At 58.8% G+C, this 15462-nt stretch overlaps 1 protein-coding gene across 4 annotated transcripts in view; it reads right to left on the reverse strand.

The window, feature by feature from the left end:
• Positions 1–1537: 1537 nt before the first annotated feature.
• Positions 1538–15462, reverse strand: part of FAM131A (family with sequence similarity 131 member A) — a 51100-nt gene continuing 37175 nt past the window's right edge. For all 4 annotated transcript variants that reach the window (XM_075938082.1, XM_075938081.1, XM_075938080.1 and 1 more), the window contains 4 exons: positions 9866–9959; positions 9398–9580; positions 6334–6462; positions 1538–2202 (listed from right to left, as the gene is read on the reverse strand). In XM_075938082.1, coding sequence (XP_075794197.1) covers positions 1685–2202; positions 6334–6462; positions 9398–9580; positions 9866–9935 — 900 coding nt within the window. In that variant the 5' untranslated portion in view covers positions 9936–9959 and the 3' untranslated portion in view covers positions 1538–1684. The remainder of the gene's footprint in view (positions 2203–6333; positions 6463–9397; positions 9581–9865; positions 9960–15462) is intronic.

The following is a 15462-nucleotide window of genomic DNA, read 5'->3' on the forward strand; positions in this document are numbered from 1 at the left end:
CTGTGAACAAGGATTTGAGGGCGGGGTGATTCCCCCCCCCCCCCGCTTTGCCCTTTCACCCCAGGCTGAGGGCACGTGCCCAAGGTCTGCCAGGGTCACGCGTGACACAGACGTGACCGTGACTTAAGTCTGCACACCCAGCACTGCCCAGCCCCCAGCCGTCTGGAACCCCTGGGGCTGGCGGCTGCAGGCTGCGTAGCGCTATGGTCTCATGTGGGGCAGCACATGCAATGGGGCCCCCCAGGCAGGAGAGCATGGGACAACCTGCAGGGCGGGGCTGAGATCCCCTCCTGGCCCAGCCCCACCGGGCCCCTGCATTTCCACCGGGCTGCACCCCCACAACATGAGAGGGAAAGCTGCAGCCGGGAGCCCCCCCTTTGCCAAAGGGGAGGGGGCTCCTATCTCAGCTTGTGGGACCTGAGGGTTGGTTCCCACTGGCCTGGCGCGGCATGCACACGTGTGCCCAGGTCTGCACAGGCAGGCCTGCAGGGTTGGATCTGGGTGGGGGTGCGGATGAGGTTCGCAGCTCTGCGGGGGGGAGGTGAGGTTCCGCCTGAAATCCCATGAGGTTTCAGCCACGTCTGAACCAGAAAACACCCCATTTGGATCCGGCCCCCAGCTGAATGGGGGTGGAGGGGCTGTGCGCTTGCACACACGAGGGAGGTCTGTGAGCGTCCGTGCGTCTGCGTGTGCAGTGCACGACCATGCCCGTGTCGGCACGTGCACAAAGCATCCAGCACTCCAGCAAGGAGAACGTGGGCCCGCCCCTCTGCCCAGCCCCACACGGCGGCGCTCTGAGATGGGTAACGCACTGGAGCCCTTAAAGCCAAGATGTCCCACCGGTTACGTTAATGCCAGATGGGGGTGGCACCCGCCCCGCCCCGCACCATGCCACCCGGAGTGCCCCCAAGGCTGCTGGCGAGGGCTGCACAGAGACAACATACAAAAATATAGAAAAAATCTGCTCTCATGCTGCCCCCACTTGGATCAGGCCCCCTCGCCTCCCCACGCCGCCTCTGGGGGAAGTCGCAGCAGAAACGGCGATTCCTGTCCGACTCCGGCCGGCCCGACAAACCTGCTCTGCCCTGGCCCGGCTCCCGATACAAAACCCAGGACCAGAAAAGCAAAGGGCTGGTTTGTGCCGACGGCTGGAACAGCAGCATCCCAAGAGGCGTGCAGAACAACCCAGCACAGTCCACGCCGGGGCCGGGGCGCAGGGTTTCATCATCACTGGGAACACACACGTGTTGCTTTCACAGCACTAGCCATGCCACCCGGACAGCAAAAGGCTCCGCAGGGGTTCGGAGGCAGGGTGCAGAACGTGCTCAGAACCGTCCCAGCGGGCGTCAGGTTCAGCCGGCTCTGCATCCGGTGGGGGAGGGTTGTTAGCCCCAAAACAGTCTCATGCAAAAAAACAGATGAGGGGAGAGAGAGAGAGAGAGAGAGACGCAGCAAGCAAATCCACCTGGCCGCCAGGCCGGGGGCCTCGGGCGTCAGAGATCTCCGCCAGCGGGGGTGCTGGGTTTTCCTTCCACCATCCTCCCCTGCCCAGCTAAGGCTCACGCCATCCCCAGACAGGACTCGCCCTCCAGGAGAACAGGTGGTTCTGGGAATGGGGCCCAAGGGGGGTGTCACAGAGTGGGACAGAGATGGCAGGTGAAGCATGCCACAGACCAAGACCAGTTCACTGCTCTTCAGCCTCCTCCTCCTCCTCCTCCTCCTCCTCATCCAGCGACACCACCCCCGAGGAGGCCACGTCGGAGACTTTCCGCCGGACCTCGCAGCTGTCCTCGGGCAGCTTGCACGCCGTGTGGTAGTCCTTGCTGGCCAGGCTGTCGTCCTCCGTGGGCGAGAGGCAGGACTCCGTGTAGGACATGGAGTACATGGAGTCCTGGCACTCCAGCTGGCCCAGGCTCCGGAAGGCACTTTCTCCAGTCTGAGGGGGCAGCTTGGAGAGGAGCAACTCGCCCTCGCCGGCCATGGAGCCCAGCAGCTTGGCGGCCAGGTCGCCGGGCGAGCCCAGCTCCTTGAGCAGCAGGCTGTCCTCCAGGCTGCACAAGCTGGAGCACAAGGTCTCCGGGGAGATGGTCTGGGAGGAGTCGCTCTCGGGCTCGCAGGAGCCCTGCCGGCTGCCCAGCTGACCCAGGCGGCTGTGGAGGAGATCCTTCAGGAAGGAGCCGGGCGGTGGCTGGCCGGCAGCATCTGCAACACACAACGGGAGAGCCGGCTTCAGGCCCATGGCTTCCAGCTCCCGGCCTGGCCTCCCTCTCTCCCCAGAGCCCCACGGGCACGGGGGGGGCAGTCTCCTGGCAGCCGGCTAGGCAGGGCCAGACCTCCGGCATGCGCCCACAGGGGTAGAATCCCTGCTGCTGGCCTGAAGTGGGTCTTTCTCCGGGGGGTGGGGAGGAGGGGGAGAGCTGTTGGCAGCTTCCCGGCACCTTGGTGGCTTCCCTTGGCCCTTTTTCTCCTTCTCCCCACATGGCCCCCAAGGAGGGATGCTTCTGTCCCTGGCCCTCCAGTCACCGCTCCTACAACCTTTAGAGATGCCCTGCCCTGCTCCACCCCACGGCCTGTCTCACCTCACCCGCTTCCTGCGGCCCCAAGACAAACAGCTGAGAGGCGGGGCCAGCTGCAGTCCAGGGCTGGGGGAGGGAGGGGGCTGCTGCCAGGACAGGAGCAGCTCATCCCCCCCCCCCCCCCAGGACACTGCCTGGGGCTGCGGGCAGCTGTGTGCACCCAGCCATGCGGCTGTCCCCCTGGGCACACGAAGGGTGGGGGGCCAGGAAGCGACAGCCGGGCTGAGCCACGCCAGGGCCTTGGGCGAGCCCGCAATGGGCTGGAATAGCGTTGTGCCCCGCCCCCGGGAAAGCGGGGAGTGGAGGAAATGCGACAGAAACAAGCACATCCCGGATCCCTGAGCGTGGGCTGGAGGCAGGGCTGGGCCCGAGCACCCTAGGCCAGGCCTTTCCGCCCCAAGCGATGCCATGCCCCCCCGACTGCCCTTCTCTTGTCCCTGTGGCCTCTGTCTGGCTCCCTCCCAGGTCCCCCACCCCTCCGGATTGTCCCTGCACCCCACTCTGGGCAGCTCGCTGGCCCCTTGAGGGCAGGCCTTGCCCGGGAGCAAGGGGGCAGGTCGCAGCAGTGGGTCCTATGCGTGTCCAGGGGGCTGTTGCCAGGTCACCCCCGCAGCAGCTCTTTCAGGCTGGGGCGCAGCCAGCGGCAGGGAAGGAAGCGAAGCTGCAATGTTCATTTCCACCCACGCAGCTGGGACTAGGACGAGCTCTGGGCCTGCAGCCCAGGACGGGCAAAGAGCCCATCAGGGAAGGGGGCCTGTGGGCTGTGGGATCTCTGAGCTGAATGGTCGGTCGTCTATACAAACCCACCCTCCACGGCCCACACAGCCCCCACAGTCGCTCCCAGCAGCTGATGGAAGTCACACGGGGGATGGGTGTACAGGCTGCCTGCCTGTATCAGTACAAAAGAACAGCCATATTGGATCAGACCAAAGGTCCATCTAGCCCAGGATCCTGTCTGCTGACAATGGCCAACGCCAGGTGCCCCAGCGGGAGTGAACAGAACTGGTAATCACCAAGTGCTCCATCCCGTCCCCCATTGCTAGCATCTGGCAATCAGACTAGGGACACGACTCCTGCCCTTCCTAGCTAGTAGCCATTAATGAATCTGTCCTCCATGAATTTATCTCATTCTTTTTTTAACTCTGTTATACAGTCTTGGCCTTCACAATATCCTCTGGCAAGGAGTTCCCCAGGTTAACTGTGTGCTGTGAGAGAACTTCCTTCTATTTCTTTTAAACCTGCTGCCTATTACCTTCATTGGTGGTCCCTAGTTCTTGTGTTACAAGGAATAAATAACACTTCCCTATTCACTGTTTTCACACCAGTCATGATTTTATAGATCTCAATCATATCCCTCCCTTAGTCGTCTCTTTTCCAAGCTGAAAAGTCCCCGTTTTACTAATCTCTCCTCATATGGAAGCTGTTCCATGCCCCTAATCGTTCTTGTTGCCTTTTTCTGAACCTTTTCCAATGCCAGTGTACTTTTTTGAGAAGGGGTGACCACATCTGCATGCAGTATTTAAGATGTGGGCGTACCATGGATTTATACAGAGGCAATAAGACATTCTCGGTCTTATTCGCTATTCCTTTTCTTCATGATTCCCAATATTCTGTTTGCTGTTGTGACTGCTGCTGCGCACTGAGTGGATGTTTCCAGAGACGTAGCCACAAGGACCCTGAGATTGCTCTCGCGAGTGGTAACAGCCAACTGAGACCCATCATTTTACATGGGAAGTTGGAATTATGATTTCCAATGTGCATTACTTGGCATTGATCATCACTGAATTTCATCTGCCAGTCACCACGCTCAGAGCGATCCCTTTGTAACTCTTTGCTGTCGGCTTCGCACTTAACGATCTTGAATAGTTTTGTACCATCTGCAAACGTGGCCACCTCACTGTTGGCCCATTTATCCAGCTCATGTGTGAATATATTAACCCGGTACGGACCGCTGGGGGACACCAGTAGTTAGCAGGCAGCAGCTCAGGCCTGGCCCGTTGGGGGCTCCACATCAGGACTGAATAGCATCCGCAAAGCTTCAGGGAGGAGCAAGCCCCTTTCTGTACTGTACCTCACATCCGCTAGCGCTCTCGGGGCCCACGCCCAAGCCATGCTCCCCCCTCCCTGCCCCGCCCTCCCTGCTCCTGAAAATCCAAGCAAGGACTTTGTAAAACACCTTCCCAACGGTCTGATCCTGACACGGGACATTTGCACGGAGTCTGGACCCGAGGGCTGCAGCAGGAGTCCGTGGTCACGCCTCCCCCAAAGCCGCCTTCTGCCAAGGCTCAGAGCCCCTGGGCAAACGGACTCCCCGCCGAGGTCCCTCCCAGGGACGCTGCACATTAGAATTCCCAGGTCGGGGGGCATGTTACGGAGCGGGGGGGTGGCGCCGCAGGATCAGTGCCCAGAGTGCCCCCTGCCACACCCACAACGCAATCAGGGCAGGGCTCCTATACGCCAGCTCTTCCACTTTCCCTCTAATTACAGAAGAGCAATTAGGCCCTTCACGGGATGGAGTGTGGGCAGATTTTTGCTGACTGCCTTTGATATGCAAATTGCCCGAGATTAGTGGGCATCTAATTACTGTGAGAAACCACCTCTGTTTGCACAGAAGGACATGGCTTGCACGCCTGGAGAGGACACGTGCACCGGCCTCTCCTGGTTCCTCGTTTGCCAGGGCGGAAGGAGCTGGTGTAGGGGTCACTGGCACGCCCTGCACTGCCCACTGAGACTGGTGCCAGCGCTGGCCCCATGGGCTCACAAAAGGCTGCTCAGGAAACAAAGTCGCAGGGGGAGCGGTGAGGCGCCGTGTGGGTAGATACTGGCAGTGGGGCAGAAGGCAAAGAGGAGTCAGTAGCCAACTTGCAGCATGGCCCAAGGTTTGCAGGGGGCCAGTGGCCCATGGATCAGTCCCAGCGCCAGGCTGGAAGGAATGAGCTGGAAAAGGGGGAAGCAGCGAGGCAGCTAAATGGAGACAAAGCTGCAGAAGGCAGAAGGGAACGTCCCCAGGCCCTGGCGGAGCCCGGCAGCACCCTGGCAGCGGGCATGGAACGCTGACTCTTTGGAAGGGGAACCGCTCGGCACCTCCCAGGGGAGGGGCACGGCCTCACCTGTCCGGCTCAGTGAGCCGCCTGCCTCGTACACCGCAGCCGTCCATAGGGCAAGCAAAGTATGGGGCTAGACGGGGCTCCTTTTGCACTCAGCCCCACGGCTGGGCTCCCTGCCCCATGGCCACCAGGCTTTTCTCCTTGCTCCCATGTGCCAAGTACCCAGTCAGCCCAGCTCTCCCTGCTTTACCCAGCCCCCTCTCACAAACACCCGGCCCCCGAGCGCCCCGAGGGAGACTAGCATGGGAATGACCCACGGCGCGCTCCAAGCTGCCCCCTCTGCTCTCCTCTGGCCTGGGCTGTGTGTAGGAAGGGTGTTGGGGGCTGAGGGATGGCCCAGGTGCTGAGATCTAGCCCAGACTCAGCCTTGGGCACGTGGCGCCAGCTCCCTGCCTCCATTTCCCCATCTCTGCAGACGGGACATCTGCAGAGGCTGGCCCCCAGCTGCCTGGCATGAACCATACAGATCTCCTCAGTCCAGCTCAGACCCTGTCACCCCTGGAGGGCCTGGGAGCGGGCTTTGTTCCTGCACAGAACACCGGTGGGGAGGCCCTGCTCCATTGCCTGGCATGGGTGGGGCTTCCTGCTCCCCCAGGTCAGCAGGTGGGGACCCCCCCCCCGGGTGTGGACAAGACCTCCTGCTCACTCACCAGCTGGCTGGGTGCTGTTGGCGCTGGTCCCAAAGTCCTCCTCGTAGGATTCGTCGTTGGAGTCTTCCCCGTCCACCGAGGACCAGGCCTTCAGCTTGGCTTCGGCGATGGCAAACTGCTCGGCGACCCCTAGGGAGGCAGGGAGGAGACACTGAGCTCTGGGGAGGGGCCCAGTGGGGAGACGCGGCCCCTCACAGGGGCAGGTAACACTGGGCGTCCTGGCCCATGTTCAGGACGGGTCTCTGGGGGTGGGAGAACCCAAGGCTGGGCACCACAGGCCATGGCCACCTAGCACAGCAGGGGCTGGACGCCCAGTCATGGGCTCCTCTGTCCAGAGCAGGCGTGCCGGGAGCCCCGGTACCTGCACAGCCTGGAGCGGGGGGACCCCCGCCACTGGCCCCACTGAACCCTGTGCAGGCGCTGCTCCCACAGGCCACGACGCCGGACCCTCGTGTGTCACGCGGGGCCCAGGCCGGAGCTAAGGGGAGGCACCTGGCAGGCCCGGGGCACCGCACCCACGCTCCCCGCTGCCCCCCCGCAAGGCAGGCTAGGAAGCCGTTGGCCTGATGGAACCGGGGTCTGGGAGCAGGATGGAGCAGCCCCCTGCTCTCGTTGGGAGCCTGACACTGCAGCCCCCATATCGGGGGCTGGGCCCAGGACCAATGGGAGCTGAAGGAGCATGGCCCTGCACCATGACTGGTCTGGTGGAATCAGTGGGGCAGAGAGGGCTCAGCACCATGCACGATCACGGGGAGTTAGGGGGCTTGCACATGCAGGACCGGGCCCTCTGCAGGCAGCGGGGGGCTCAGCACCATGCAGGATTGGGCCCATGAGCGCCACAGGGGGCGGGGCTGGGGCTCAGCACGGGATGGGGCCCATCAGCATCCGTGGGTGCTCAGCTGCATGCAGGATCGGGCCCACTCTTGCTCATTTCGCTCGTCAGCGAACAACAAACCCTGTTGTTAAGAGCCGCTCGTCTGGGTAATTCAGGGCTGCAGCTGCCTCCGTGCGTCACCTTCCCCCAGATGCCAGGGAGGGGGCAGCGCCAACTCCAGCTCTCCCGGGAACCAGCCTTAACGCTCCTGCTCCTGCCAAGCTCCAGGCTCCGCCGCCACCCACTGAACGCAGCCGAAGGGCTGGGCGGCCGAGCGGGCCTCTTGCAAAGCCTGCTCCCCTGCCAGGAGAAAGGCCTAGGTGCAGGGTGGCCGGGGCAGGACAGGCTGTGGGAGCAGGGTGGCAGGTCGGACCCGGGCTCTGGGGCCGGGTGGCGGGTCGGACCCGGGCTCTGGGGCCGGGTGGCGGGTCGGACCCGGGCTCTGGGGCCGGGTGGCAGGTCGGACCCGGGCTCTGGGGCCGGGTAGCGGGTCGGACCCGGGCTCTGGGGCCGGGTGGCGGGTCGGACCCGGGCTCTGGGGCCGGGTGGCGGGTCGGACCCGGGCTCTGGGGCCGGGTGGCAGGTCGGACCCGGGCTCTGGGGCCGGGTGGCGGGTCGGACCCGGGCTCTGGGGCCGGGTGGCGGGTCGGACCCGGGCTCTGGGGCCGGGTGGCAGGTCAGACCCGGGATCTGGGGCCGGGTCGGACCCGGGATCTGGGGCCGGGTGGCGGGTCGGACCCAGGCTCTGGGGCCGGGTGGCGGGTCGGACCCAGGCTCTGGGGCCGGGTGGCGGGTCAGACCCGGGATCTGGGGCCGGGTCGGACCCAGGCTCTGGGGCCGGGTGGCGGGTCAGACCCGGGATCTGGGGCCGGGTCGGACCCGGGCTCTGGGGCCGGGTGGCGGGTCAGACCCTGGATCTGGGGCCGGGTCGGACCCGGGCTCTGGGGCTGGGTGGAGAGGCTCAGAGAATGAAGTGCCATAGACGCAGGACTCTGCACCCATGTGCTGCCATCCAGGGGAACCATCCACAGAGAGGTTCCCCTCCCTGCGAAGAGATAGGCACTGGCTTCTCCCGCTGCCGGGGACAGGCCTGCCAGACAATGAGCTGATCGGATCTGGCACCTTGCATGTCCTTGCGCCCCCGCCCCTCTGTCTCCCAGTGAATTCTGCAGCCCGGGGGGCTGGCTGGCTGCCTTGGGACAGCCACATGACAGGACTCCGCTGAGCAGGTCCTTGCCTGACCCAGGCAGTGGTCAGGATGGGGCCGCGAGGCTGGGCTGCTTGGCGGGCAGCTGGGTGGCATGGGGAGCTCAGCCCCTGCCCACCTGGGGCGGGGCAGCTTAATGGCTCCCTCTCTGGCTCCGCTCCCTGCTTCCCACTCGCTCAGCGACTCAGCTCCCAGCCTGGTGCTGCAGGGACCTCCAAGGACAGAGCTCAGAAGAGCCCCCCAGGCGGTGGAGAGCGAGAACCAGGCCCAGCCGGGCAGGACGCAGGCCCTGCCTTGGGCCGATCCCCTCTGGGCTGCAGCAAAACCAACCCGCCTGCAAACAGCGCTGGGCAAAGAGCTCGCGAGCCAGGCTCCGGGGGTCAGTGCAGACTCTGGGCTATTGTCTGCGCCCTCTACAGGTCCTGGCGGGGGGCCTGGGCTCCATGTTGCCCTGCATGGCCTGGCTGCTGGCCCATTGAGGGCCCCCCCGTTGCCTGAGGAAACCCCCAGTGCAGGCCAGGAACCAGGGGGGATGGGCCCACGGGGATCGCGGCCAGCGGGCCGTGCATGAGGCGGATCCGGCGGGAAGGGCATGGCTCTCACTACTGCAGCGGGGGAGCAAGCCGTGCTCAGCTGGGGGCCGGGGGGCGCTGTTCAGGGCTCCCCCCAACTGCCTCCAGGCTCTGCAGGGGGAGAGGACCAGGGGGGGTGTTTCCCAGCTGGTAACACCCCCGTAAGGGGCAGTTCTTCCCATTCCCACAGCATGGAGGGGATGTGACCCCCCCTCGCTGATCTAAGGTGGGGGTTAGTCCTGCTTTCACCTTCCCCCCATTTCTCTGGCTCCAGGCGTCTCAGCTGGGGAGCTCGGTGGGCAGGGCCTCATTTCTGCGAGGTGCCTGGCAGCCTCCATGCCCCCCCCCGCATCATTCTCCGACGTGAGCCCCTTGGCATCCTGGTGCCCAAGCCCCTCGCGCCGCTCTCACCTGCTGCGAACCTGGCCTCCTGCTCCCCTTCGCTCAGGTCCGAGTAGGAGTTGAAGGCGCTCTCCAGGGCCACCGGGGAGTCCACGGGCTTGCACCAGCCTTTCCACTCGATGAGGTGAGCCACCCTGCCCTGCGCCATGGCCGTGGGCTTGGTGACATGGTCCTTCACCACCTGCGAGATACCTGCACACAGCGGGCAGCATCAGGGACTGCAGCAGGCAGGGCGCCAGGAGGGGGCAGCTATGGAAACCCAGCACCCAATGGGACCCCCCATGTCACCCCCCGTGGGACCCCCACCCCCTTATGGCACCTGCCAGGAGACCCTCTGTCCCCAACAGCGCATCCCACACATGGGACACAAACCCCAGTGAGACATCCCCACCCCCACTCCGAATCCCAAGACACGCCCCTCCCCTAGTAGCATACCCCACTCCTCCCCGAGGGACCCCCCGAGGCCCCTGGTATTACCGTGCAGGGAGGACCGGGCGAGGGCAGCGATCTCCTGGATGGTGAGCGCTCGCCGGGACTTGGGTAACATTTCGACAGTGTCTTCAACATTTACCTTCAGCACAGAGGAGAAAGAGGTAAATTCCCGCCCCAACTCTCGGGGCACCTGCTGGTTGCTACCCCTTGAGAGAGAGACCCCACCAGGAGAGAGAGGGAGAGAGCCATCGATCAACACTCCCAGACCCGATGGTCACCCTTCCCTGCAGAGGAACTGGAGTCCAGCTGTCTTGCAGGTTCTACCCTGAGTCCAGGTTGGGGGCCCTGCCCTCTCTGTCTCCTGCCCCACGGCACATTATCAGGGAGAGTTTAAAAGCACTCGAGGGACAATGCCACAGGGGGGCTTGGCGGGAAAGACCCACCCTGCACTTCCAAAATGTGTGGTACAGCCTGAAAGCTCACAGGAGACATTTGCACAGATTGGCTTGGACATAGTCCTGCCCATGCAAGCGAGAGCTCACTCAGACCACCCTGATAGGTGCGCCCATATTTGCAGTGGCAATGGAGGCCAGACAGATGGACAGCCAGGCATCAGTGGCCTGAGACTCATTGACTTTCTGTGGGAATTAGGCCCCTGAATGTGATTTTGCCCTTTAAAATCCACACTATATACGGAGGTGAAGCTGGTCGTGGTGCATATAGTTTGTCTGACAGTTATCATTCTAGGGCCCTGTTTTCAGCTGATTATAACTTACCAAACTATAATTGCTTGGCTTGACGCGATCCTGGGCAGGGGACTACCTCAGGCAGAATATATTTATATATTTTAAAGTTTCAGCAAAAACGGGTCAGCTGTTTCCTAGAGCAAGGTTCGGAGTAAATATTTTGTTTTGTATTTGCCACAAAAATTCTTACCGCCGTTTTCTTTGGAATACACACACACACACACACACACACACACACACACACACACACACTTTGGAGCAGGGACTTAAAATTTGGCAGTGATCACACTAATGTCAGAGAGGGGCTTTTCCTCTTCCCAGGCAAATCCACCCAAATTTCACCACATTATGCATCCCTGAAAAAAATCTGTTTGTACATGTTCAGTCCAGATTTGTTAAGAGTTGGCAACTAAATTCTCTGAAGAGTCTGGCTGCTCTGAGCTTGCTCCATCACCTCCCAGCTTCTACATATGACCAGACCACGTTCCATCTCCACACAGCAACCGAGCATGCTCCAGCCAGGGGCTGCAGGACCTGGGCAAGTCTTTCCCTGCAATTGCTTCTCCTGTCTGCTGGGGACTGCTGTAGTGCCAGGCCCCAGAACTGAGAGCCTGGAGACAGTTGGTCCTGTGCTCTCAGGGCTCCCCTGGCTGGCAGAGTGGAGATGGGGAAAGCCCAGCCATACTGGACTACAGTGGGCTGAGAAACAGATGGGGATGATGGAGGAGACTGCAGGAGCTGGAGGGTTAGATTGGAGCAGAGGGGAAAGGGAGAGGCTGGGGGCATGGGTCAGAAAGGCTTATTAGCACCGGAGAACACTTCTCTGCAGCCTCTGGAATGGAACCTGGAATCCTGAGCTGGTGCCAGAAAATAGCTATGAAACATGTTTCACCCCCCTTAGAGGTATGTCTACACTGCCACCCTAGTTCGAACTAGGGTGGCTAATGTAGGCATTCGAAGTTGCAAATGAAGCCCAGGATTTAAATATCCGACTTCATTTGCATCTTGCCGGACGCCGCCATTTTTAAATCCCCCTTAGTGCGGACTCCGTGCCCGCAGCTACACGCGGCACGGAGTAAGTAGTTCGAATTAGGCTCTCTAATTCAAACTACCGGTACACCTTGTTCCATGAGGAGTAACGGTAGTTCGAATTAGAACTAATTCGAACTACCTACTCCGTGCCGTGTGTAGCCGTGGGCACGGAGTCCGCACTAAGGGGGATTTAAAAATGGCGGTGCCCGGCAAGATGCAAATGAAGCCAGATATTTAAATCCTGGGCTTCATTTGCAACTTCATTTGCAACTTCGAATGCCTACATTAGCCACCCTAGTTCAAACTAGAGTGGCAGTGTAGACATACCCTAGTAGACATGGAATAACAGCCTACTACTGCTATCAGTTAGGCTGTGTCTACACTGGCATGAATTTCCGGAACTGCTTAAAACGGAATACTATTCCGTTTTCAGTTTTTCCGGAAAAGGAGCATCTACATTGGCAGGCTGCTTTTCCGGAAAAACCCTTTTTCTGGAAAAGCGTCTGTGGCCAATGTAGACGCGCTTTTCCGGAAAAGACTACTGGGATGTCTACACTGGCCCTTTTCCGGAACAGTGTTCCGGAATAAGGACTTATGCCCGAGCGGGAGCAGAATAGTTTTTCCGGAATAGCGGCTGATTTTGTACAGTAGAGCATCGTTGCTTTTCCGGAAATTCAAGGGCCAGTGTAGACAGCTCGCAGCTTATTCCAGAAAAGTGGCTGATTTTCCGGAATAAGTGTCCCAGTGTAGACACAGCCTTACTGTGTATGCCTAAGTCATCATCGTCTGTGCTGTGGAGCTAAGGGTCTGAACCCTGCTGATGTGGCCAGTTGGGGTCAGTAGGTTCCCACATGATGGAATTTCTGTTTTTCCAGATTTGGTGGTGGGCTTTTGTTTGGCTTTTATGTTAGGAAATCACAAATGTTCAAAGAAGGAGGTTGCCAAGGCAAGCCCTCTGAAGCTAGGGATGCCAGACTTAAGGTACCTGTGCTGTTCAACCCCTCTTGTGCGTGTGCATTATTCATAGACTGACAGAGAAGGCGGCCAGAACCGGCCATTGTAACAATCCAGTCTGGCACCCCCTGCAACACACACCACAAGACAGCCCTGAATTGATTCCTGTTTGAATTAGCGTGTGGCTCTGCAAAAAGACCTGTTTAAAATTTGCCAGCAAGACAGGGCCCCATGTCCCGGGGGAATTTGTATCAGGGGTCAATTACCCTCGCTGTTAAAAATGGATGCCTCACTTCCAGTCGGAAATGGCCTCCCGTCCGCCTCCAGCCGTTGGCTCTTCTTATAGATCCATAGGCTGCACGGCCCGAAGAGCCCTTTGCGATTGCCCACGCTGAGCTCCTGTATAACACAGGCCAGACGACGTCCCCCAAATAAGCCCTGGAGCAGAGCTTTTAGCAAGACCTCCAGTTAACCATCGTCAGCGATGGAAAACTCACCATGAGCCTGGGTCCCTTGTTTCAATGGTTAATCCTAGACTCCTAGGGTTGGAAGAGATCTCAGGAGACCATCACCAGCCCCCTGCCCAAAGCGGGACCAGCCTCAACTCAATCATCCCAGCCAGCACTTTAAAACCTCTAGGGCTGAAAATTCCACCCGCTCCCTAGGGAACCCATTCCAATACGTCACCACCCGCCTAGTGAAACAGTTTTTCCAAATATCCCAGCTAGACCTCCCCCACTGTAACTTGAGACCATTGCTCCTTGTTCTGCCATCTGTCACCACTGAGAACAGTCTCTCTCCATCCTCTTTGGAACCTCCCTTCAGGAAGTTGAAGGCTGCTCTCAAATCCCCCCTCACTCTTCACTTCTGCAGACTAAACAGACCCAAATCCCTCAGTCTCTCCACGTAGGTCATGTGCTCCAGCCCCCTCAACATTTTGGGTGCCCTGTGCTGGACCCTCTCCAATGTGTCTACATCCTTTCTGTAGCTGGGGGCCCAGAACTGGACACAATACTCCAGATGTGGCCTCCCCAGTGCCAAATAAAGGGGGATTACTCTCACTATTAACAAATTATTTATTCTCACTATTAACAAATTGCGGCTTATTTCCAGTCTGAATTTGTCTAGCTGCATCTTCCAGCCACTGGACCATGTGGTACCTTGCTCTGCTAGTTTGAAAAGCCCATTATTAATCGTTGTTCCCCATGTAGATATGTACAGACTGTAACCACATCACCCTTCACCGTCTCTTCGGGGCTATCACGAGCAGGCAGGTTTTGGAAACCTTTCCTCTTTCTCACAACTTTTCTCGGAACCTACCCCACGGTAGCAGCAACTTGAGTGGTGGACAACAGACCTAGACACAGGATCGTGTAGCAGACACGGGGGCCTCTCTTGCTGGCAAATTTTAAACAGGACTTTTTGCAGAGCCACACACTAACTATCATTAATCTGATACTCTCTTTTCCATGTTGACGGCCATTCTTTATGTTATCCTATCAGTCTTCGAATCATCGAACACTAGAACTGGAAGGGCCCTCGAGAGATTATCGAGTCCAGTTCCCTGCCCTCATGGCAGGACCAAGCACGGTCTAGATCATCCCTGACAGGTGTCTGTTTAACCTGCTCTTAAATATCTCCAGAGACGGAGATTCTACAACCCCCCTAGGCAATTTATTCCAGTGTTTAACCACCCTAACAGGCAAGATATTTTGCCTGATGTCCAACCTAAGCTTCCCTTACTGCAATTTAAGCCCGTTGCTTCTTATCCTGTCCTCAGAGGCCAACGAAAACAATTTTTCTCCCTCCTCCTTATAACACCCTTTTAGATACTTGCAAACCGCTATCCTGTCCCCTCTCAGTCTTCTCTTTTCTAAACTAAACAAGCCCAGTTCGTTCAGTCTTCCCTCACAGGTCATGTTTTCTAGACCTTTAATCATTTGTGTTGCTTTTCTCTGGCCCTTCTCCAATTTCTCCACATCTTTCCTGAAATGTGATGCCCAGAACTGGAGACAATACTCCAATTGAGGCCTAATCAGTGCAGAGTACAGCGGAAGAATGACTCGATTCACAGAGTTCTGCATTAGCCACGTCATTGTTTTGTCAAGTCTTCAATTACATGCTTGCCTGCTATTTTTTCCCACTGGATCCCTTCCTCCCTCAGGGCACAGGATGGACCTGCAGTGGGATGAATCTTGGGGGAAGAATGAAGGAGGCTGTTGTCTATAAGGATGGCGAGTTTGCCTGTTGCAGAAGCTGGCAAGTGACAGAGGGAACCAGAGGATGACCCTGCAGGTGAATGTTACTGTGGAGAAGTGGGTTCTATTCCTGCGTGTGTCACACTGCTCCTGTGTCATTCCGGGCAAATCCCATAATCCAGCCTTTCCACTAACTGCAGGAGCTGCTTTTTCATGACTTGAGATGTTGGGGTTTTATCTGCAGAAATGCAGAGTTCTCACAACTGTCACTGAAATCCATCAGCACTCAGCTTTCAATGTAGCAAGTGATACGCGAATGCTAAGTACTCAATCAGGGCCCAGATGGCTCGAGTTGGCCATCCACATGTGGGGTCTGTTGGCCTTAAACGCTGCGCCTCTGCTCCCCGTCTGTAAAATGGGGATTGCAGTATCCCCAATGCAAGGATGTGGTTAAGATCAATTCAATAAGGTTTGTGAAGCATTTGGACAATATAATGGAAGCACCTAGGAAACACCCATGAAACCCCTGCCAAATTTCTGGCCAGGAAAAAAGCCTCATGGACCATGAAACAGCATACCTTATACTATACAGATGTTATACAGATGTCACAGGGGAGACCAGTTTTTCTCAAATTGGGGGTCCTGACCCAAAGCAGAGTTGCAGGGGGGTTACAAGGTTATTTTAAGGGGGGCCAATCATGGTATTGCCACC

This window comes from Pelodiscus sinensis, chromosome 10 (genome assembly GCF_049634645.1).
Source record: "Pelodiscus sinensis isolate JC-2024 chromosome 10, ASM4963464v1, whole genome shotgun sequence".
Lineage (NCBI taxonomy): Eukaryota > Metazoa > Chordata > Testudines > Trionychidae > Pelodiscus > Pelodiscus sinensis.